The 23,054-nt window shown below is 37.4% G+C and overlaps 1 protein-coding gene across 1 annotated transcript in view; it reads left to right on the top strand.

Moving 5' to 3' along the window:
• Nucleotides 1-23,054, top strand: part of LOC135225270 (85/88 kDa calcium-independent phospholipase A2-like) — a 174,809-nt gene that overhangs the window by 68,851 nt on the left and 82,904 nt on the right. The window contains exons 5-6 of the mRNA XM_064264599.1: nt 12,542-12,719; nt 13,134-13,376. Of these exons, the coding sequence (XP_064120669.1) occupies nt 12,542-12,719; nt 13,134-13,376 (421 nt within the window). The remainder of the gene's footprint in view (nt 1-12,541; nt 12,720-13,133; nt 13,377-23,054) is intronic.

Genomic DNA, 23,054 nt, shown 5'->3' with positions numbered 1-23,054 from the left:
GTTTTTATGCACAGGGACCCTGGATGCCTTTTAATGTCCCTTGCTTGCTCTCCTGAGTTCCTCTAATTATTTCCTTACTCAGGAGATGCCCTTCCAAGTAGCCTCTGGCTTCAACTAGGATTTACTAGTGAGATCCAAACTTTTGTTTAGATAAGCTACAGCCTGACGCCAGATCGTTCTCCGAGTGTCCAAAGTATTTTCCAGCACTGTGGAAGAATAGGGGGTCTCTGTCCATTTGGAGTTTTCAGAGGATCATCCTTTACTTATAGTGATATGGCAAGATCATTTCATCCACTGACTAGAATGTATTACACTTGTGGACTTTTACCTTGAGGCACACACAAAAATTAGGAGAACAGTTTGCCTTCTTCTAAACAAAGCTAAGGACGTCAGAATAACCTGTACCCCTGTAGCTTACATCTGTTTTATGCCTCATACGTCCATTCTGCCTTCAAACTACTGAGAATGTAATCGTTCTTTGTTTCTCAATAATTTTATGGAAGTTAAAAGCAGTGTTCAGACCATTTCTAGTGACTGGCATGGTATAGTGGAAGGAAGCATAGAAATTTTTCCTGTTGCCTCTTCACTTTATAATGTGTCAAGTTTTGCAGAGCCAGGGTTTTATTTCAGTTTAGGTGACAATATTGTATGGTTGTTTTTGGTGGTGGCCCAGGGCAAGGGCGGGCATGCTTTACCAGCATTCGGACATGAACCTTTGTTGTAAAGCTCCCACTTATGTGGTAGGTGACACTTGGCTGTATACCACCACACCTCTCTAGGTTAAGATGAACACCAACCAAAGGTAGTGCCCCAGTAGCTCTCTTAACTGATAAGGAAACAACAAGCTTTGTATTTAGTGCGAGCAACTTTTTTATTTCAATCTATCACATAACTTAATATTTTGGAGTAGCATATGTCCTTGTCCCCCACCTCCTGCCAATGTGGGAATCAACTATGTAGTTTGGTAAGTTATTTATTTACAAATGACATTTTTGTAATAAAAAATTATTTTATATAAACTTAATATGCAATTACAGAATTGGAGCCCACCCAGGTTTCTGCTTACAGTCATTCCTATTCTCCCGCTAGTGGCCAGAACTGGTCACCTACACAATGGTTTGAAATGTTACCCACAAAATTTTGAAATCAAGCTGCCATATACAGAAACTCCCTGTATTCGCAGACTCTGTATTTGCGGTCTCACATGTTCGCGAACTTGAGTATTCGCTGATTTCCCTCTGCAACACATACCCCCATTATTCGTGGAAAATTCGCCTATTCGCAGTATTTTTCTATTAGAAATATCCCCAAATTCCTTTTTTTTATCAATTATTTCATCATAAAATGCACTTTTTATGATAAAACTATTGAAAAAAACAGGTTTTGATGTAGGAAAAACCTATTTTTGGTAGTTGCTGTTGAGTCCTCAGGAGTTACCCTCCCTGGTGTGCGCCAACACCCCAAGTGACCATACTAATATTAAAGAAATATCTTTTAGCCTGGTCTTTTAGCTGGGTATTATGCCATAATGGCAAACACCACGACAAGTGATAGAGTATGATGGACTCAAAAGACAGGAAGGCATTTTTTCTCGTCTTCAGAGAAAGCTGTACCCAGTTTTCCTACGTCATAACCTGTAGAAGTGACTATTGCGCATGCGCATCGGCCATCTTGTTTTATGTTCGGGCCAGCGAAAAGACCACAAATCATTACTCTGTTGGACAACGCAGGATGTACCTTTACCCAAATCCCATGGTTTTTCGTCAGGGAAGGTGGTGGGGGTGGTTTTGAGAACTCAACAGCGACTACCAAAAATAGGTTTTTCTTACGTCAAAACCTGTTTTTTGATAGCGTAGCCACTGTTTCGTCCTCAAAGGAGCATTACAAAGAAATTGACAGGTGACGAAAAACTTAAGCTCACAAATTTTCATCCCAAATATCTCAAAGTTTTAAGATGAAATTATTTCAGGTCCAATGTCAAGCCACTAGTTTCAGTAAATAAGATAACGAAAACACAGAGGATATACTTTTAGCATAAAGTTCTATGGTGACTTACCTAAGTATGCTGGGTATGGTTGCAACCTTTACGCACCCTCCCCAGCGATAGTCAACATACCCACCCATTAGGGAGACCCCAGGTTTTCTGTTGTGATGCCTATGGGGTCAGGACTATCCATACCACCTACTGATACACAGTGCATTCTAATTTGTTCCAGCTCATGGCAGTAGTGGTTTTAAGAATACTGATTCTGATGACCACCCAGTACATTCAGAAACTTCTTCAAATGATAAATTTCTGAAAAAGGCCAAAGATGTACTTACTTTCTGAATATCATGTGATCTAGGAAAGGAATGTGGGGTAGCCGTTTTAATGAGGGACACTAAAATTATGCTTAGCCCTCGTAGAGAGAGTGGTTTGTTCATGCTAGGATGTAGGAAAATTGGACCTTCTGAAACATTTTCTGTGATCTCTAGGTAACCCTTAAGTGCTTGAACTGGGCATAACGTTTTGTCTGCTGAACTGAGTTTTCTTATAAGAATAGGAGATTTCCTCTTTAAAGGATTCTCATTCTTGGCCAGGATTGGTGGCCCAGGGGATAACAGTAACGGGTTATCAGCAGTTTGTGTGATATATTTTCCCCGTCTAAGAGAGCCCAATTCACTAATACGTACTCCTGATGCTAATGCTACCAGGAAGATTGCTTTTTGAAGTATGAATGTGGTGGTTACATTAGGTCTGTTGAATTGAGGAGTACATAAAAGTTTGAGCACCTTATTCAGGGACCAAGTAATTGGAAGTCTTTCAGGATCAGGTCTCTGTAAAGAAAAAGACTGCAGAAGGGAAGTTACAACTTCCATGTTAGAATCAATCTGAAATCCATAAAGCAAGGGTTCTGTTATTGCAACCTCGTATGCTATAATTGTTGTAACTGCAAGATGTTTGTCTTCAAAGAGGTGTATAAGAAAATTCATTAGTGTTTCTATAGAAATCTTGGTTGGGCTCTCACTCTGGATATAATTTAACCATATTCTCCATACGGACTAGTATTGCCGGATGGATGATGTCCGTAGTTTTTGCACTAGGTACCTAGTAATATTGAATGAGTAGTTTTCACGGTGGATTATATTTAAAAAATCCACACGTGAAGGTCTCGGCTTAGAAAGGAGGATGCGTAAATGACTTTCCAATGGAACTGACCTCTTCGTCCACTGCTGAAGTAGTAGGAACCAATGCCTGTTTGGCCAATTTGGGGCTATTAGGTAAGCTGTTCCTTTGAAGGTTAGGAGCTTGTTCAAAACCTTTGAAATCTGGGACAACAGAGAAAAAAGTTAAATCATCTTCCAGTTGTTCCAGTCCTGTAGGAAGGCATCTCTCACTTTTGCTTGATTGTCCACATTCGGGGACACATGTACTGGGAGTTTGTGATTCTCGTATGTGGCAAACAGGTCCACTTCTGTTTGTGGAAGTAGGTTGTATATTATTTGTAAGTAGTGGTTGTCCAATGACCACTCTGTTGAGATTGTCGTGTTCCTTGATAAAGTGTCTGCTATCACATTGAGCGACCCTGTAAGGTGAGTTGCAGACAAATGCCACTTCTTTTCCTGTGCCATCCAAAGAATGGCTAACATTACCATATTGAGAGGAGGTGAGCGTGATCCCAATTTTTTTGATGCCAGACATTGCAGTGGTGTCGTCTAGGACCAGCAGAATGTGTGTCTGTTCCGGAGGTTTGAGTTTCTTTAGAGATGAAAAGACAGCCATCAGCTCCTAGGAAATTGATATGACAATTCTTAGAGTAGCTGACCACCTTCCCGCTACCTGACGATCCTCCCAATGTCCTCCCTAACCTGTCAATGAGGCATGTGTGTGTATTGTTACCTTTACAGATGGAGGAGTCAGGGTGACCTGTTTTGCCAGAGATTCCTTCCGAAGTATCTCCCCAAGTTTTTGATGCATTTTGTGAGATTTGTCTTGCATCCTTTTTCTTGCATGTGACATCCAAAATTTGTTAACGTTTTTCAGTTGCAACCTGATTATTGGATCTGTTATAGATGCAAACTGTAGCAGACCCATCATGCACTCTAATAGCCATCTGGAAGCAATGGGCTGTGTCAGAAACCTTTTGAGGTTCTTCCTTATTCTGTTCTGAGTTTTGAGGGGAAGATACAAAAGGCCGTGAACCGTGTCCCAACACATTCCCAGCCACTGAAAATGTCTGCTGGGTGTGATCCGGATTTTTTTCCAGTTTATAATAAAGCCTGTTGACCACTGTTCCTAGGTTTTTCAGGCACTTTTCTTGTGGCTCCCCAGACTAACCAGTCGTCTAAATAAGCTATCACGTGTATTCCTTCTTTCCTGAGTTCCCAAACAACTACCGTCACCAATTTTGTAAAGATTCTCTGGGCAATGTTTATCCCGGAAGGCATGACCTTGAATCTGTATGTACTTTTTCCTATCCGGAACCTTAGGAAGGGGCAGAAGGGAACGGCATTAGGGACGTGCCAATATGCATCTTTCAGATCTATAGAAACTGTCTAGGTCCCTTTTGGAAGAACAGAACGTACTTGGGCAATGGTAGTCATTCGAAACTTTTGGCAAACAATGTGTTTGTTCAATGTTGACAGGTCGAGGATCACCCTTCGTTCGGAAGAATCCTTTTTGGGAACACTGAAGAGATGTGCCTGGTGCCGAATGTAAGAATGTTTCTCTATTGCTCCTTTTAAGAGGGCCTTATGCATGTAATCTTTCATAAAGGGGTCCGGTTTTTGAAAGAACCCTTTCAAAGGTGGAGGCGGATGAGACTATTTCCACTCCAGTCAGTTGAGAATAATGCTGTGTCCCCAAAGAGAAGACTTCCATTCTGTTTGAAACTTCTGGAGTCAATCCCCGACCAAACAATTCTTATTGGGATCCCCCCTTCCTCTGCCTTTTATTCCCTTAACCCTTAAACGCCTATTGGACATATTAAACGTCGACGAAAATTGTCTGTTGGGTGCTTAATTGGCGTATGATACGTCAACGCAAAAAAATTTTTTTTTAAAATTCGCAGAAAAATAGTTATAGGCCTGCTTGGCGAAAACTTTGATCAGTTTTGAAATATTTTCATATAAATAACGACAAGTGCCAAAATTTCAACCTTCGGTCAACTTTGACTCGGTCGAAATGGTAGAAAAACGCAATTGTAAGCTAAAACTCTGATATTCTAGTAATATTCAATCATTTACCTTCATTTTGCAACAAATTGGAAATCTCTAGCACAATATTTCGATTTATGGTGAATTTTTGAAAAAACTTTTTCCTTACTTTTGCGCAGTAACTCTTCCGAAAAAATCTGAAATTTTTTCGTCAGATTGTCGTAATGTTTGCACCATTTTATATTAGCCGTTACATAAAGTTTTATGTATGAGAATGTGTGCAATTTCATGTAGAATACAACTAAAAATAACCCATGGTTGTAGCTTTTATCAGTTTTGAAATATTTTCATATAAATAATGACAAGTGCCAAAATTTCAACCTTTGGCCAAATTTAACTCGACCAAAATAATAAAAAACGCAATTGTAAGCTAAAACTCTTACATTCTAGTAATATTCAATCATTTACCTTCATTTTACAACAAATTGGAAGTCTCTAGCACAATATTTCGATTTATGGTGAATTTTTGAAAAAAAACTTTTTCCTTATGTCTGCGCGGTGACTGCTGAAAAAACTAGAAATTCTTTCGTCCGATTGTCGTAATGTTGCACCATTTTATATTAGCCGTTACTTAAAGTTTTATATATGAAAATGTGTGATATTTTGTATAGAATACAACTAAAAACAACCCATGGATGTAGCTTTTATCAGTTTTGAAATATTTTCATATAAATAACGATAAGTGCCAAAATATCAACCTTTGTTCAACTTTGACTCGACCGAAATGGCCGAAAAACACAATTGTAAGCTACAACACTTACAGTCTAGTAATATTCAATCATTTACCTTCATTTCGATTTATGGTGAATTTTTGAAAAAAGCTTTTTCCTTATGTCCGAGCGGTAACTCTGCCGAAAAAATCAGAAATTCTTTCGTCCGATTGTCATAATGTTGCACCGTTTTATATTAGCCGTTACATAAAGTTTCATATATTAAAATGTGTGCAGTTTCCACACAGTTTCATGTAGAATACAACAAAAAACAACCCATGGTTGTAGCTTTTATCAGTTTTGAAACATTTTTATATAAACGATAATTGCCAAAATTTCAACCTTTGGTCAACTTTGACTCGACTGAAATGGTCGAAAAACGCAATTGTAAGCTAAAACTCTTACATTCTAGTAATATTCAATCATTTACCTTCGTGTTGCAACAAATGGAAGTCTCTAGCACAATATTTCTATTTATGGTGAATTTAAAAAAAAAACTTTTTCCTTACGTTCGCGCGGTAACTCTGCCGAAAGAATCAGAAATTCTTTCGTCCGATTGTCGTAATGTTTGCACCATTGTATATAAGCCATTACATAAAGTTTTATATATGAAAATGTGCGCAATTTCATGTAGAATACAACTAAGAATATCTCATGGTTGTAGCTTTTATCAGTTTTGAAATATTTTCATATAAATCACAATAAATAGAAAAAATTCGACCTTCAGTTAACTTTAACTCGACCGAAATGGTCAAAAACTGTAATTGTAAGCTACAACACTTACAGCCTAGTAATATTCAATTAATTACCTTCATTTTGCAACAAACAGAAAGTCTCTAGCACAATATTTTGATTTATGGTGAATTTTTGAAAACAACTATTTTTTATGTCCGCACATTACGAATTCATGCATCATATTGTGATAATATTTTCTCTGTGTTGCTTTCATCGTTTTACAATTTGTTATATACCAAAATCATTGCAATTTAGTGTACAATACAATGAAAAAATAATTAACTCATTAGCTTTAACCCTTTTGCTCACAGCACGATTTGTATACAATTATATATGACATTTTTTTTTGTGCTGTCATATATTCCAATATTTATATATGATAATGATATTTTTTTCATTTCTGATGATTGCATACTAAACTTCAGGCAATGATAAAAAAAGGAGCCAAAAATGAACTCTTAATCTTAAATACTAAGCGTGCTGTGATTTTTAAAAAAAACTTCCGCTTCGGTGCTCACTCCCGAACGCCGCCGGCATACGGGAGACACTATCGGAAATACCGGCTCGGCATTTAAGGGTTAATGGGCATTCCAGGTGTTGCTTTTCCTTTTCTTCTATAAGCTTGCTTTTGGACTGTGTGAAAAGGATACGCTTTTTGCTGTTCAGGTTTTAGTCCCTTTTGAGGGTGCTGTCCCTTTTGACTACCTACCAGTGTATGAGGAGAGCTATTGGAAGTAAATGGAGGCCTATATGATTTTTTTATCAAAGAATACTTTTTTGGATTTGTTAAGTGGAAATTTCTGGTTTTTTGTTTCCTGAAACCTTTTCCCAGTAGAGCATACACTGTGCAATTTTGTTGACATGCTTTTTCTTTTATTTGAGTTACAAAAGACTCCTCAAACAGGTCTCGGCAGAAGGCATTAGACTGTAATAGGTAATAGGGTAGTCACATTGGGAAGCGACTTGTTGGAGTTTTCAAGTACCTCCATTGGCACTTTTATGCGCCAGTCTAAAAATTCATAGAGAGCTTCCCTTAATGTTCTCATAAGGCTTTTAGCCACAACTACAAAAATCATCCTAGATTCTTCTGAAAGCCTTTTTTTGGCTACTTCCAACAGTGAGGAAGTGGTTAAGACACTAAGGAGATGGGTCCTAGCATGAAACTCTGATGCTGATGATCTAGGGGGAGCTTTTTCCTATCAAAGGGAAGCTGTAGCGTTGCCCATTCTTCGGTGGAGTTTTCTGAAACTGGGATAACCGAAGCAAATGGTGAGAAGGCTGGTGGTCCATGGTGAGCCACCTGAGTCTCGTTCATAATGGCACTATAAATTCCTGTTCCATTTACCTGGTGAAGAGTTTCATCTACAGCTCTTAATGCCCAATTTCCAGCTAGGAGAACAGCTTCCTTTTGAGGCTTCTCCATGTCTGTCACAGGTGGTATCAGGTGCCATTCAGTGTTAGGAAAGGATGACCTGTCCCTAAATTCAATATGTACTACTTCTATCATGGTCTTTCTCTCATTAATAACATACTTACCATCCTGAGAGAAAATACACATTGAGGCATCTCGCCAAGGGTTATCAACATTAGAGTAGGATTTTAAGAGTCTCTGCTAGATTTTGTCATAAGACTCATAACCGGAACTGGCCATATTGTTGGTTCCAGTTGGGTTTGCACTCTTAACTCTTGTTTGGGCAGATTTGGTTTCAGTTCTCCCTATTCTATTGCAAGATCCAGGACGTTTACATTTTGGTGTATCATTTAGTATGTCCATTACCTGTTGCCTTTCAGCAGCAAAAGCATCTTTGATATCATTCATTATTTCCTTGCGGAAGTGATCTAATACCGCAAACTGTGTATCCCTTTTGGGGAAGCTTGCGAAACCTGATTGTATATCTACAGCTGAGCTGCAGCTGTCTGTTCCCAAGGGGGCAGAAGTCCTGGGTGAATTACTATAACCCTCTGAATTTGCTGTTATTTCCATTGGGTTCAAGTGGATCCTTATATCCCTTTTGGGGGAAGGATCCTGATTAGTTTCTGAAAGCTGCATGGGAGATTTACTTTCTTCTACAATGTTTTTCCCGTGGCTGATTGACATCTGTGTCCCTGGTCCTTCTGGGTTCAGCAAGGTTCTTTCGGTATCAGTGTCTACCTCAAGATCTTTGAACACTTCACCTGTAGGTGAGGATTCCTCTAATTGCTCCTCAGGATGTATGAGGGGGTTAGTGGTGACTGATATTATTGGGTTTTGGCCCGAATATGGAACGTCAGAGAAGGGTTTAAATATATGCTTCTGGAGTTTTGCCGGATAGATATAATCTTCCCCTTCCTAACCTTTGCTAAACCCTAGGGCCCATTGAGACAGTCTAAAGCAAGCAGTTTCATCTTTAAAGCTTGCTGCCAGGAGCGCGCTACAATTCTCACACATATCAGGAACAAATTTGCCCTGATCATTACAGGGACTATGTCTATGGCAGTTGGGGGTCATTTCTCAAGGTGGCCCTGTAGTGAAAAAACCAAGTTGTTATTAGAAAATTTTTATTTTAGTATAAATTATTTTTAATACTTGAAAACCGTAAATATTAACGAGTATTAGATATAATTTTATAAGTCAATTTGACTACAAATGTACATTTCTAGTACATTCTGTAAATTATTTAGGCAATTCTACGTACTAACTCTGCCCATACTGTAAGGAACGGTCCCTTAAAAAGTGGCCACTAGGGACTGGGGCATCAAATGACATTTTTCTGTTTCTGATACCAGTCCCTGGGGTTAAACTCAAACCCCCAACACTCAAACCCCCAACAACAATTTTAAATTTCAAATATCAACTCAATTACTTTTAAAGAATTGTAATTTTCATGTAAATACTCAATGCAGTTATTACCTAGATCAAATTACCTTTGAAGCCTTGTTTATTTTTATATTACTTAAACGTAGTCCTTATGTATTGGGTTATGTTTAGGTTTTAATTTTGATTATAACAACACCCAATACTATTCAAATTAGTATATGACTATTACTAATCTAAGTGAGTTTTCTATAAGGCTTGGGTTAGTATCCATGGTATAATCTATTCCTACTGAATAAGGTTAGGTTTTTACTTATTACTAACAAGAATGTAATATGTAGCCTAATTGCTCAGTTAGGCTACATAGCCGAGTTACTATTTACTGAGTCATGTAATTTTTGAAATATTAATAAAGTGGTTTATGAACCCATACATATACACATATATATGGCTAACTATTTACTAACCTAAGTAAGATTTCTATAAGACTTGGGTTAGTATCCTTGGTATAATCTATTCTTACCATATAAGGTTAGGTTTTGACTTATTACCAACAAAAACTTAATATGTAGCCCAATCGCTTAGTTAGGCTACATAACCAAGTTACTATTTACTGAGTCAAATAATTTTTGAAATTTTTACAATAAAATGGTTTATAAACCCATACATATACACATACCTATATACATTCTCATATATAGGCTAGGATAATAATCATAGCAAAACAGACATTTTTGCTAAGCCTTGAATAGTTTTAGCATGTTACATTACTGATAAACTATCCTATATAAAACCATCATACCAACACTAACCTTCATATTAGGTTATTTTACCTTATAAGTAAATTAACACTTACTCTAAGCATAACTTAGAGTGATAATTCGAATTACAATTTCAGCACCCCATTCAACATGTTACTTAAAAACCACCACTTAACATGTAGCTCCGAGTTTTAGACTACTATTACATTTGGCACCTGTTGCCAATTTTACTAGCCTTAGAATACGTATTCTAGGCTAACAACTTTGATTAATAGTGTTAGTAAGGGGTTCACTACTTAAAACACTAGGAATTATCCAGCTTGGTTTTATTTCAGTAATACTAAATATTGCAAAATAAAACTAAAATGTTGTAGCCTGTTTATCTACTTCTAGGTACTTATCACCATAAAATTAGATAAGTCCTAAGGGTTATTTAATCATCTTTAAGATATACTATCTTAGGGTACGGGCTACCGATGATAGCCATTGACTAGTCTAAAATTACGTGTCCTAAACTGGCTTGGCTACTAGGTCATGTAGGCTACTGCCTAGGAAATTGTAGAAACCGTTGTCTGAAAAGATGAACTAAATTAATAATACAATATGGAATAGTTCAATAGGTAAAAAAACTTCCAACAAAAATTTATTTATAAATACTTTTCGCATTTTTAAAGGCTAGCCTGAAACGTGTCTCGCCGGTCTCGTGTTCTAAACAGTGCTGGACGGGTAAACAAAACACTAGTTTTCGTACTTCACAATAAAATTTTCTTGTTCTACAGTTTTTAACCTAACTGTTTTAACTAAATCTTAAAAATGAGCACTTAACTTTCAAATGTCGACAATTCCATGACTGATTTCAAAGAAAAATTCTCAAGATAGAGGAGCACTGGCTGGAATAATCTTTCGATTGTGATGACCAGAAGAGTAATGGTTTGTGGTCTTTTTGCCAGCCCGAACATAAAACAAGATGGCCGATGCACATGCGCAATAGTCACTTCTACAGGTTTTGATGTAGGAAAACTGGGTACAGCTTTCGCTGAAGACGAGAAAAAATGCCTTCTTGTCTTTTGAGTCCATTATACTCTTATCACTTGTCATAGTGTTTGTCATTATGGCATAATACCCAGCCAAAAGACCAGGCTAAAAGATATTTCTTTGATATTAGTCTGATCACCTTGGGGCGCTGGCACACACCAGGGAGGGTAGCTCCTTTGAGGACGAAACAGTGACTGCGCTATAAAAGAAAACCAGGTATAAACATTTTGAGTGGGTTTTTCTTGAGTTTTAACTAACAAAATAGGCAGTTTTAAGCATTTGATAGGGGTTTCAACTATTCATGGATTCTAGCTATTCGTGGGGTGGGGGGGAGGGTTCTGGTACACATCCCCTGCAAATACATGGGGAACACTGTAAGTGGAACCTATTATACAGTAGCTATGTAATTACTTGGTAAGTTTATATGAAAAATTATTTTATCATAAAAATATCATGTTAGTATGATGTTTGCTTTTATTTTCAAACTCTTGAACTAACTACAGTATTTTTCAGCACTACCTGTAAAGGTGGCAGTTTTTTCTTATGTAGATTACGAAGCTTTTAGGTCAGCTTTGGATTTTTATTGTTTTTCAAGAAGACCACTAAACGCATCTTTAATGACTTTCATTCTTTTATTATTATAAAAGAAAACCAGGAGTCATTAACTGACCCTGAACACTAAAAATTGATCAGTTGTCTTGGGAGGCAGAAGGGAGCTGAGGTTTGATGAATGAAAGGTCTTGGAGAAAGTGTAGAAGGTCTTTATATCTTCTTGCACTCTAATTCTTTTATTCTTCTACAGTCAAACTAGTTTTACAGAAAATAAATACAGACACTGACAAGCAACTCAGGCTAATTCATGTGGTTTGCCCAGTAGACTTTCTCTTGGATTGCAAAAATCAGCATTGATTCTTGTAAAATAATAGGACTTCAACATAACTCAACAATGGTGGTTTTTCATGATTTCACATCTGATTTTTCCAGGAAGTTATTTTGTGTCACTTTAATTTATTCATGATAAGGTAATGCACTCTGAGACTACTGAGTCATATTTCACAACTCCTATTGTGCTTGCACTGTCTACCATGTAGTACTTTGTTTACTTCTTTACTTTTAATTTCCTAACTGCATCCCAGATGTGTTAAAGGTTTCAGAGTGCTTTGCAAGTGTTTTTACTGATGGAGTGATTTCTGTATAAAAATTGGTTCTATGAACATCATTTTTGGTTCTATCGAACAACATATAAATGCCATGTCGCATGCAATGCTGTTAAACCTTTTATAAGACCCTCTTGTAAATATGTTTTGAAGGTTTGCTGACACTGCTGACATGGAAATGAAAGCGACGCCATTACATATAGCTATTAAACGAGGACATTTAGATGTGATAAAGATATTAATGGAAAAAAATGTGAGTGTTGATGTGACGGATGTTAAAGGCAACTCAGTGTATCATATTGCTGCACAGTCAAATGCAACCATTATTCAGGTGAGGTGATAATATTTTCTTATTGCTTTTCTTTGTTTATATATTGTTGCATGCACCTGCAATTCTAAAAGGAAGGTCAGAATTTTTTATTTAAATTGTGATAATATGTTGGTAAAAAGTTAACCATAATGTGGGGCTGAATTGAAAGTTGTTACAGGCATGGCTACGCATCAGTTTTGAAATTGAGTCAGCATTTTGTCATATGAAATTTGTGAATTAAAAATTTGCTTTGATAATCAGTGGGGAGTAAGTCTGAGTTTGACATTTTTTCATAATTACTACTTGCATCACTGTTGAAATGCTGATTTAGCATTTTGTGTTATAATTATTCATATGTTGAAGATTTGCTTCAGTTGAAAATATGACAAGAAACTAACAGCACTAAAATTTATGCTTATGCATGTCTATTTTTAGCTGGTAACTCAGAAATCCTCTCGCCTTATGGACACTCCTAATGAAGCTGGGAAGACACCTCTTCACTTGGCTTGTGAAGCAGATAAGCCAGAGTGTGTAAAAGCCTTACTTTGTGCAGGTGCTGATGTCAATGTTGCAGCAACACATGATTCAGTTCTACCAATTCACACAGCAATGGCTGCAAACAGCACACTTTGTGCCAAAGAAATCATCGCCATGTATCCAAATCAGCTAAATGTGAAAGTAAGTACTGTTGGAATTTCATATTGCATAATTTGATTCGTTGGACTCCACTTACAGTACATACATTTGTGAAAGTTGGGTTGTGACCTGGCTTTTGAATCAGCTGTACCTTCAATTTCACTAAATCTTACCTCAGACGTCTATGTACGCAACTAACCAAGTAGTTACATAGCTATAGTTTCTATCCATCGGCAGCTAAAATTTTTTTAAGTCATGGTAGCGCAGGGGAGAGAGGAACCAACTCAGCACAAACTTCAGTTGCTTCTGCCGGCTGGTGCTGTCACTAGCAGTAAAGCAGCAGCGGAATTTGTGGAATTGATTTGCTTTTACTTGATGTCTGGAAGTTTTGGTGAAGTACTCTTATATTTTGGTAGTCTTTTTGGCAACATTTAGCTATTATACCTAGGAATTTATTCAAAATAGATAAAATTGTGCTTTTGGATTAGTCTTTGCTTTAGGAATGAGTTAGTTTGCAGGCATGTCAGATACTAGCTCTCAAGGTACAGGCAGTCCCAGGCTTACAACTTTGGTTCTGTTCTTGAGATGCGTTGTAAGCTGGAAAATTGTCAAAAATCCTAAGAAAACCTTACTTTTAATGCTTTGGGTATATTAAAAACCATGTAAACTGTATTTTTATTGTATTTTTCATCAAAAGAACCTTCAAATTGATTATTTTGCATTTATGGAGTCATATTTCTTTTGTCAGATCAGTGTTGTAAGTGTTGTAACCCTGGAACATGAGTTGTAAACCTGGAAATAATTTCTGATGAATATACAGTAGAGCCCAGGCTCATGACCGTATTTGAACTCGACATAATCGGATTTCGCCACTAAATTTCCAATAAACTTTGTATCAGTGTTCATACAAAAAACCAGATTCCGACCCCCAGATCATATGATGTTTGTAAACAAAACTGTTTCCGCCAGCTGCCGCTAGTTGGCTTCATCCAGTGTTACCAAATGTAGCATAATTTCATGTTTTTTACCATAATTTGACCAACGAATTGGAGCTTAGCATAAATTCTATCATACTTAGGTTCCAGTACAATTTTAGAATGTATTTTCACTAAAATTTTAAATAAAGTGCAGAAAATTCCTCAATTTCATACATAGCCATAGTTAATATATGTATCTTCATTGTGAAATTGCCTCAAAAGCAGCACTAACAAATGAGTTGATTGCTAAGTTTGAACCCAACTAAGAAATGTTAAATTCTGTGAATATGAATACCCACAGTGGCATGACAAACGATCAGTAAAGTGTGAATAATGTTTATTCTTCTGAGTAAAGATGATTTTTTTCCTTTTTTAAGTTTTATTTTTTTAAGTTATCAAATTTTAATTGTCTAAAGTGATTTTCAAAGAATTTTCAAGTATTTATTAATTGTGTATGTGATCTGTTAAAGAAAAATGGTGGTTCAGCGGCATGATAATGATCAGTAATAAGTATGTATGTTTTCTTCTTGAGTGGAAACTGGTTTGTTTGTTTTCCTTTTTTAGTTTTGATTTTTTAGTTGATATAAAAATTTTATATTTGAAGTAATTTTCACACATTTTTCAAGTATTTATTAATTGTGTATGTGACCTGTTAAAGGAAATAGTGTCTCAGTGGCATGATAATGATGCAGTAATAATTAAAATTTGTGTTATTCTTCATGAGTTGAGACTTATTTGTTTTCCTTTTTTAGTTTTAATTTATTAGTAGAGATATCAAAATGTTGAATAACTTCCGAAGTGATCTTCACACATTTTTCAAATGGTATACTAGTAATTGCATATGTGATCTGTAAAAGAAAAATGGTGCTTTATTTCGAGTTTGCTAACATGTAAAGATCATCAAATAAATAGTTATACTACTGCAATTCGTCATTTGTAACATTTCACCTAATATACAAATGTTTTAAATTTCCATTACATCGTTGTTTTAGTTCAAATGTATTAGAAAAATTAGATAATGATAGATTAATAGCATAATTCTGGCATAAAATTGCACCACATTTGGCATATATTCTTGCTATTTAGCGTACATCTGACTTGGACCAACTAGCATAATTTAGCAAAACTTGTTGGTAACACTGGTGACGCCACTCTCAGCATAGTTTAAAGTCTGCAGCTACTGTTAACAAACAGTCAAACATGTGTCTCGCACACCTTGTGTGCATTTCGTTTGCTTTTTCGGCGGTATTTACTGTATACGCAGTTACCTCTTTATTCATGATGGGTTCCAAGACAGCCACTTCACACAAGGCGAAGAGGAAAAGTGTTTGCATGGCATTTCCCGTTTTCCTTCTTCAAAATGTTTCCTCCATTCCCAACTCCAAAATAAACCTTAAGTTTCGTCTATCCTCTCCTCTATAAGACAGTGCTCACACATGAGGCGTGCATTTCAGTAGCAAATGCAATACGTATTGGAGTGAAGGCAATGTTACGTACGTAGGTTACATGTGCAGTTTGGTAGCAAATGCAATCTGTGAGCTTTGTTAAGCTTGCCGGTAAATAAGATGTTAGCCATAGCTTAAATCAGAGAAGCCACTATGGTATATATATGCGTAGTGATTAAGACAATTCTTTTATGCCTACTGTAATACGTCAATGTTTACGTGTGAGATTTGGTAGTGAAAACATTGTTATATGCGTAACATGTGCGGTTCGGTAGCAACGCAATCTAAGCTTTTTAAGCTTGCCGGTAAAGAAGAGGTTAGCCTTAGCTCAACTTAGAAGCCACTATGGTATACAGTAATTATAGAAATCAAGTCAATTCTTTTATGTCTACTGTAAAAATACGTCAATGTTTACGTGCAAGATTTGGTAGTGAAGGCACTGTTACCTACGTAACATGTGCGGTTCGGTAGCAATGCAATCTTTAAGCTTTATTAAGCTTGCTGGTAAAGAAGAGGTTAGCCTTAGCTGAAATCAGAGAAGCCGCTATGGTATACGTAGTAGTTATAGAAATTAAGAGATTCTTTTATGTCTACTGTAAAAATAAGTCAATGTTTACGTGTGAGATTTAGTAGTGAAACCACTGTTACATACGTAACATGTGCGGTTCGGTAGCAACGCAATCTTTAAGCTTTATTAAGCTTGCTGGTAAAGAAGAGGTTAGCCTTAGTTTAAAATTCAAGAGAAGCCGCTATGGTATACGTAGTAGTTACAGAAATTATGACACTTCTTTTATGTCTACTGTAAAAATACGTCAATGTTTACGTGAGATTTGGTAGTGAAACCATGTAACGTGTGTGTGATTCAGTAGCGAATGCAATCTTTAAGCTTTGTTAAGCTTGCTGGTGAAGAAGAGGTTAGTCTTAGTTTAAATCAGAGAAACCGCTATGGTATACGTAGTAGTTACAGAAATTATGACTTTTCTTTTATGTCAACTATAAAAATACGTCAATGTGTTGTGCTTGTTTTTATTTTTAATTCTCTTTGTTATGTTGCGTGGCGTACTTACGAGTTCTTTTCATTGTTACGGGTAATGTTTGAAAGGTTATTTGTCATATGGGCTAACCTTCATCTATCACTAGTTACGGTTGAGTTTCTTCTCTCGTAGGAACATTTAGTTTATTTATTCTTCACTAAGTCTCTCAGGAGGTAATCTATATGATAAAAACAGGGGTTGGATATCTTTGGGATACTGGGCAAGTTAAACACCTCTTCTGTAAAAATTACTTATAATTGGAATAAACACAGTTTACACACTTTTACACTACACTGGAACAGAGTGAGAAGGAACACAGCCTTCCCGTATAAGGTCTGGTTCTTGACTGGTTTTCTCTGGCACTTCAAATGAAGTTTCGACCTAACTACTTCAATTAGGTTTTCCTAACTAAGTTTTCCCTAGCTATTTCTAGACAGACTCTTATTGTTTCCTAACAAATGTTTACGTACGAGATTTGGTAATGACACCAGTTTACATATGTAACGTGTGCGCAGTAATGAACGCAATCTGTATGCTTAGTTTGTAAGCGTCCTCATAAAGACGTTAGCCTGATATTAATCTAAAGAGATGCTGGTACGTAACGTAATGGTATAGTAATTATAGAAATTAAGAAGATTCTTTTACTTATATATTTACCATGTACCATAATTATTTTTCTTAGTCCAATAACCTTGAAACCTTGAAACCAGCCCTGATATTAGACAAAAAATTGCCGTCTTAGAAGACACTCCTGTTTTATAAGGATATTTTAGGGAAACAAAACTGTTAGTAAAACAGTTATATCATAACATTTAACTAAAAGATAGTTTTGAAGTGATTTTGTATACAGTATTACAGTTGATTGTAATACTGAACATAAACGTTTATAGGTTTATATCGACGATATGGTTTGTTTACTACCATAGTCCCGCTATAAGCCACCAGGGCTGCGCTATGGTACATCCTTTCATGCCACATCCTGCCGACTTAATGTAGGCAATTTTTTGTAAATTCTCGATAACAAATATAAATTGGGTTTAATTTTAATAGTTTATTAATTCACTGTAATAATTAGACATGCTTTTTAATGTGTTATTATGTTAGCAACACGTTTTGTGCTTACCCACTACACTACAGTCTACTTGCATAGTTACCTAGGTAGCCTATGGCGTTCGGTCAACAATCAGATGGACGTAGACCAGTTTTCTTATATACAGTATATTATACATTTAAAAGTATACATATAAGTTTATCATGATATTTATTTAACACTGAACTTAGTTAACTGTATTTTACATGTAATGTATTGTATAAAAAGGTAAGGGTAGGGTAATAACTGGTGGTCAAGAACGGATTAATCCATTTTCAGTTATTTCTTATGGGAAAACTTGAGTCAGATCTTGAAATAATAGAATTTCGACACTCCTTTTGGAACGAATTAGCGTCGAGATCCGAGGCTCTACTGTAATTGAAAATTATATTTATCAGAATTATATTCATTCAAATTATATTCATTCAAATTTCTGATGAATATAATTGAAAAGCGTTGTAACCTCTGAATGTCATAAGCTGAACCTGTGTGTTGGTAATTGCTTCATAGCAAAGAAAGATAAAGGAAAGGAGAACGCATTTTCGAGAAGTTCGGCAGCAAGGAGGTTTTCGCGCCACTGTTGGAGGCGCCTATGTTCGTGGTTGTTCCAGAATCGGCAGGAGTGTTGTGGATCTCGTCGTTACGTGAGAAACGCCGCGATTTCTGATGCAATACCTCGTCTAGATTCACCTAAGAAGTTTTAGAAATCCCTGGAGTCGGTGACGTTCGCCGTAGGCTCCGCCCCCAGAGTGCCGTATAAATACGACGAACGAACTTTGGAGAGGAGTGATCGTAGAAGAGAGAGAGATCGTAAAAGAGAGATCACCAGTTTAGTCACAGAGAGCCACAGATCAGATTATCAGTGAGAGATCAGCAGCAGCAGAGATCTTCCGTGAGATACGAGAAAAAAGGAACCGACGAAGTATCAATCAGAAGAAGAGTTGTTCGAGAGTTGGTTGGCTATTGGTCTAGTCGTCTTCAGGTGTGGTCTACCGGGTTATCTCGACGTCGGGCAGACTTCAGAGAAGAAAAGGTCCTGTTACAGGTGTTGAGGAATTCCTGCCTTACAAGAAGATTAGTTTCTGCCATACGGAGCCAAGAGGACATCCGCAATCGCCGATCTACATTTAGGAAGCCAGCGCTTCGAACCGCCAAATCGAGTAGCAAGTATTTCAATTGCCGCACTGTTCCCCCAGTTCATGCAGTGTAAGATTCTATCGTTTTATGTAAATAGGAGATACCATTCTGCATTTACCTTTGTTAGTAAGCTTGTAAATAAACCTTTGTTGTGTTAGTGTTTCTTTCTATATTCATATCCCCAGTTTCAACTGTTTGTGTTGATAAGTTTTTTTTTTTATATTTCATATTGAACCTGAAGCGGACCTCCCTCAGAGGCCGTAACATTGTCTCTGAGATCTCCAGGTCCGTAACATTTGTGGCGACCTTGCCTAGGCTATCAACACTTTAACAGTTTGAAACAGGGAGGATATAGAAAGAATTAGAATGAGTGAGATGGTGAAAGAGTTTATTGAGTCGGGTAAGCTATTGGGTCTAGAGGGGAATGATCTCCGTGAGTATGTGGAGAAGAAAGAAAGAGAAAAGTATGAGAGAGAGTGAAGCAATGAAGATGCAGCAAGAGAGAGAAGCAATGAGAATGCAGCAAGAGAGAGAGATGTTGGTAATGCAGCGGGAAGAGAGAGAGAGAGAGAGCGTATGCATGAGCAGGAAGAAAGAGAAAAGGTACGTATGCATGAACAGGAAGAGAGAGAGAAAGAGCGTATGCATGAGTTGGAAATTGCTCGGTTAAGGGAAAGTACTCGTAACAGTCGGTCAGGCGAGAACGAAAACGGAGCCGATACGTTAGGTATGAGTGCAGTGCTAAAATTAGTACCAAAGTTCGATGAGGAAGATGTTACGGCATATTTCATGTGTTTTGAGAAGTTAATGGAACGAGTAGGTTCTCCTAAAGAAACGTGGACTTTATATTTGCAGTCAGTTTTGAGTGGTAGGGCACTTACTGTGTATAGTTGCATGTCTAAGGAGGAATTGTGGTAATTACGATATCGTGAAAAGAAACCGTTCTAGCGCGTTATAGGCTGTTAACCGGAGGGCGTACCGTAAGAAATTTAGAAATTTGAGAAAGGATGAAAATATTACGTATGTAAGAATACGGTAAGAAGTTAGATAGGCTGTTTTTTGATTGGTTAACTTCTGCTAAGGTTGAGGATTTTTGATAGTTTTGAAGAACTTAGTGTTGTTAGAAAACTTCAAAGATAACGTATCCCCTGAGATTAAACTTTATATAGAGGATAGGCGAGAAGTATCTTTTGCAGGAGCAACTAGGCTAGCTGACGAATATAGTCTAACTCATAATTTAAGTGTTAGTAGGAAACGAAATGATCCTTCGTCTGGTAGAGTACAAAGCAGTAAAGGTTTCAGTCCTAGTAATAGCAATGCGAGTAGAAGTGACTATTCCTGTTATACATGCGGAAAACCTGGTCATACGTCTAAGGTTTGTAAGAGTAGAATGGCATATAGTGGCTCAGAATTAACTTGTTTCCGATGTAATGGGAAAGGGCATTTAGCGAGGAATTGTGCAGTAGAAAGGAAGGACGGTAAGAAACCAGTATCACTAGTTAACCTTTCGTCAAATAGGGATGATGTGATGAGAGAAACTAGGAAAGTTTTTGGCGAATTTCTGTCGGAAGGCGTAGTTTCCTCTCTTGGAGGAGTAGATTCGAGAGAAGTGGTCATGCTTCGAGACACAGGGGCCGCTGTCTCACTGATTCGAAGAGAGTGTGTGCCGAACAGGGCAGAAATCAGTATGGAAGAGAAAGTTATGTTAGGTGGATTTCCTAACACTTGTGTTCTTTGTCCTTTGTTGAAGTTGAATTTAGAAAGTCAGTAGGTGTCAGAGAAGTAAAACTTTGCAGTTGTGGACAGTTTGCCCGTTGAAGGCGTTGACATTATTGTCGGTAATGACTTAGCTTTATCCAAGAATGTGAATCCTGTTGTGAGGAATATTCCAGTGCCTGAAATGGTAGTAACTAGGTCGGATTTAGATACAGATGTAGACTACGGTCATAATAAGTTCGTGGATTCGAACGAGTGTAAGTTCGTGGATTCGAACGAGTGTGAGTTCGTGGATTCGAACGAGTGTAAGTTCGTAGATTCGAATGAGTGTGAGTTCGTGGATTTGAACGTGAGTGAGTTCGTGGATTCAAACGAGTGTGATAGAGGTAGCGAGGTTGATCTTAGCATGAGTGTGGCTGAGAGACCTAACTCTATCGTTGACAGTGAGAGCCAAGGGGAAGGCGTAGCTGTCGGGAGTAACGTAGTAAATGTACCTGTATGTAGTCCTAGTTACGGTGATGAATTAGGCTCTAACATTTTGGATAGGGATGAGCTAATCAAGTTGCAGAGAGAGGATGAGACACTAACCCAAATTTTTTTAATGTGAGCTGGATGATTATGATCTCGATGATGTGTGTAAAGAAACTTTTTGTGTAAAGGACGAAGTTTTGTGTCATGTTCGTCCTGAGTCAGGTAGTAAAGAGGAAGTCACAGAACAATTAGTAGTTCCTAGGAAGCTTCGTGAACTAGTTTTGAAATTTGCACATGATGAGCAAGGACATTTGGGAGGAAATAAAACTTTAAAGTGTATTAGTAGGGCGTACTTTTGGCCTAAGATGAAAAATGATGTATGTTTTAAGAGGTATGTTTTAAGCTGTCCTGAATATCAAATTGCAGGGAAACCGATTCAAGTAATTCCCAGAGTTCAGTTGTGTAATATTCCTTCAGTAGGCAAATCTTTTGATAATGTATTTATAATTAAGTTTGGAACTTTGCCTAGAAGTAAGGGTAGAGATGATTGCATAACTAATTTTGATTATTATAAAAACAATCTAAGAAATGTTTGGCATCTAGTGGAGGAGAACGGAAGCGCTTGGCAATTAGCGAAAGAAAACCCGAACAGAAGTCAAGGGGAAACTAAAGAGAAACCTTATTTTAGAGCCAAAGAGAGAAGTTTGTGTGTAAGAGATAAAGTTTTAGTACTAGTCTCGAGAGAAAGTCCATTTTTTTTACCTTATAAGTACGAAGGTCTTTATTCAGTTTTAGATAAGGGGGGGAAATATACATTATAGAATTAATGTAGGTAAGAGTAGTGCAAAGGCAATGAAGGTAAATTTGCTTCAGACTTATAAACAACGCCCGGTGCCATGGCCTCCGCCCATGTAACAGTGTTACTGAGTGAGATTAGTTTTGAAAAAAACACAAGAGGTGTTTTAGTATTTATAAGTTGTAATCAGAGTTCAGAAAACGGAAATAGTAAGAGAGAAGGATAATGTTATAGCAGTAGCCTCTAGAGATTTTTCTCAGCATAAGTAGCCTAATAACCGTTTTCTGTTATCGCACGAGTGAGTGTGAGTGGAGAAGCGTGAGTGTTTGACTGCATTGAAGCTTTATGCAGAATTGTTTCCCCGCTGTTTAATTCTTGCTTCTCTTTAGAAAAAAATAAAATCATTTGATTTCATTTTTTTTCTCTTTTGGGGGGGCGTGTGATGGTAATTGCTTCATAGCAAAGAAAGATAAAGGAAAGGAGAACGCATTTTCGAGAAGTTCGGCAGCAAGGAGGTTTTCGCGCCACTGTTGGAGGCGCCTATGTTCGTGGTTGTTCCAGAATCGGCAGGAGTGTTGTGGATCTCGTCGTTACGTGAGAAACGCTGCGATTTCTGATGCAATACCTTGTCTAGATTCACCTAAGAAGTTCTAGAAATCCCTGGAGTCGGTGACGTTCGCCGTAGGCTCCGCCCCCAGAGTGCCGTATAAATACGACGAACGAACTTTGGAGAGGAGTGATCGTAGAAGAGAGAGAGATCGTAAAAGAGAGATCACCAGTTTAGTCACAGAGAGCCACAGATCAGATTATCAGTGAGAGATCAGCAGCAGCAGAGATCTTCCGTGAGATACGAGAAAAAGGAACCGACGAAGTATCAATCAGAAGAAGAGTTGTTCGAGAGTTGGTTGGCTATTGGTCTAGTCATCTTCAGGTGTGTCTACCGGGTTATCTTGACGTCGGGCAGACTTCAGAGAAGAAAAGGTCCTGTTACAGGTGTTGAGGAATTCCTGCCTTACAAGAAGATTAGTTTCTGCCATACGGAGCCAAGAGGACA

This window comes from Macrobrachium nipponense, chromosome 13, assembly GCF_015104395.2.
Source record: "Macrobrachium nipponense isolate FS-2020 chromosome 13, ASM1510439v2, whole genome shotgun sequence".
Lineage (NCBI taxonomy): Eukaryota > Metazoa > Arthropoda > Malacostraca > Decapoda > Palaemonidae > Macrobrachium > Macrobrachium nipponense.
This window is presented reverse-complemented; position numbering and strand designations above follow the sequence as displayed.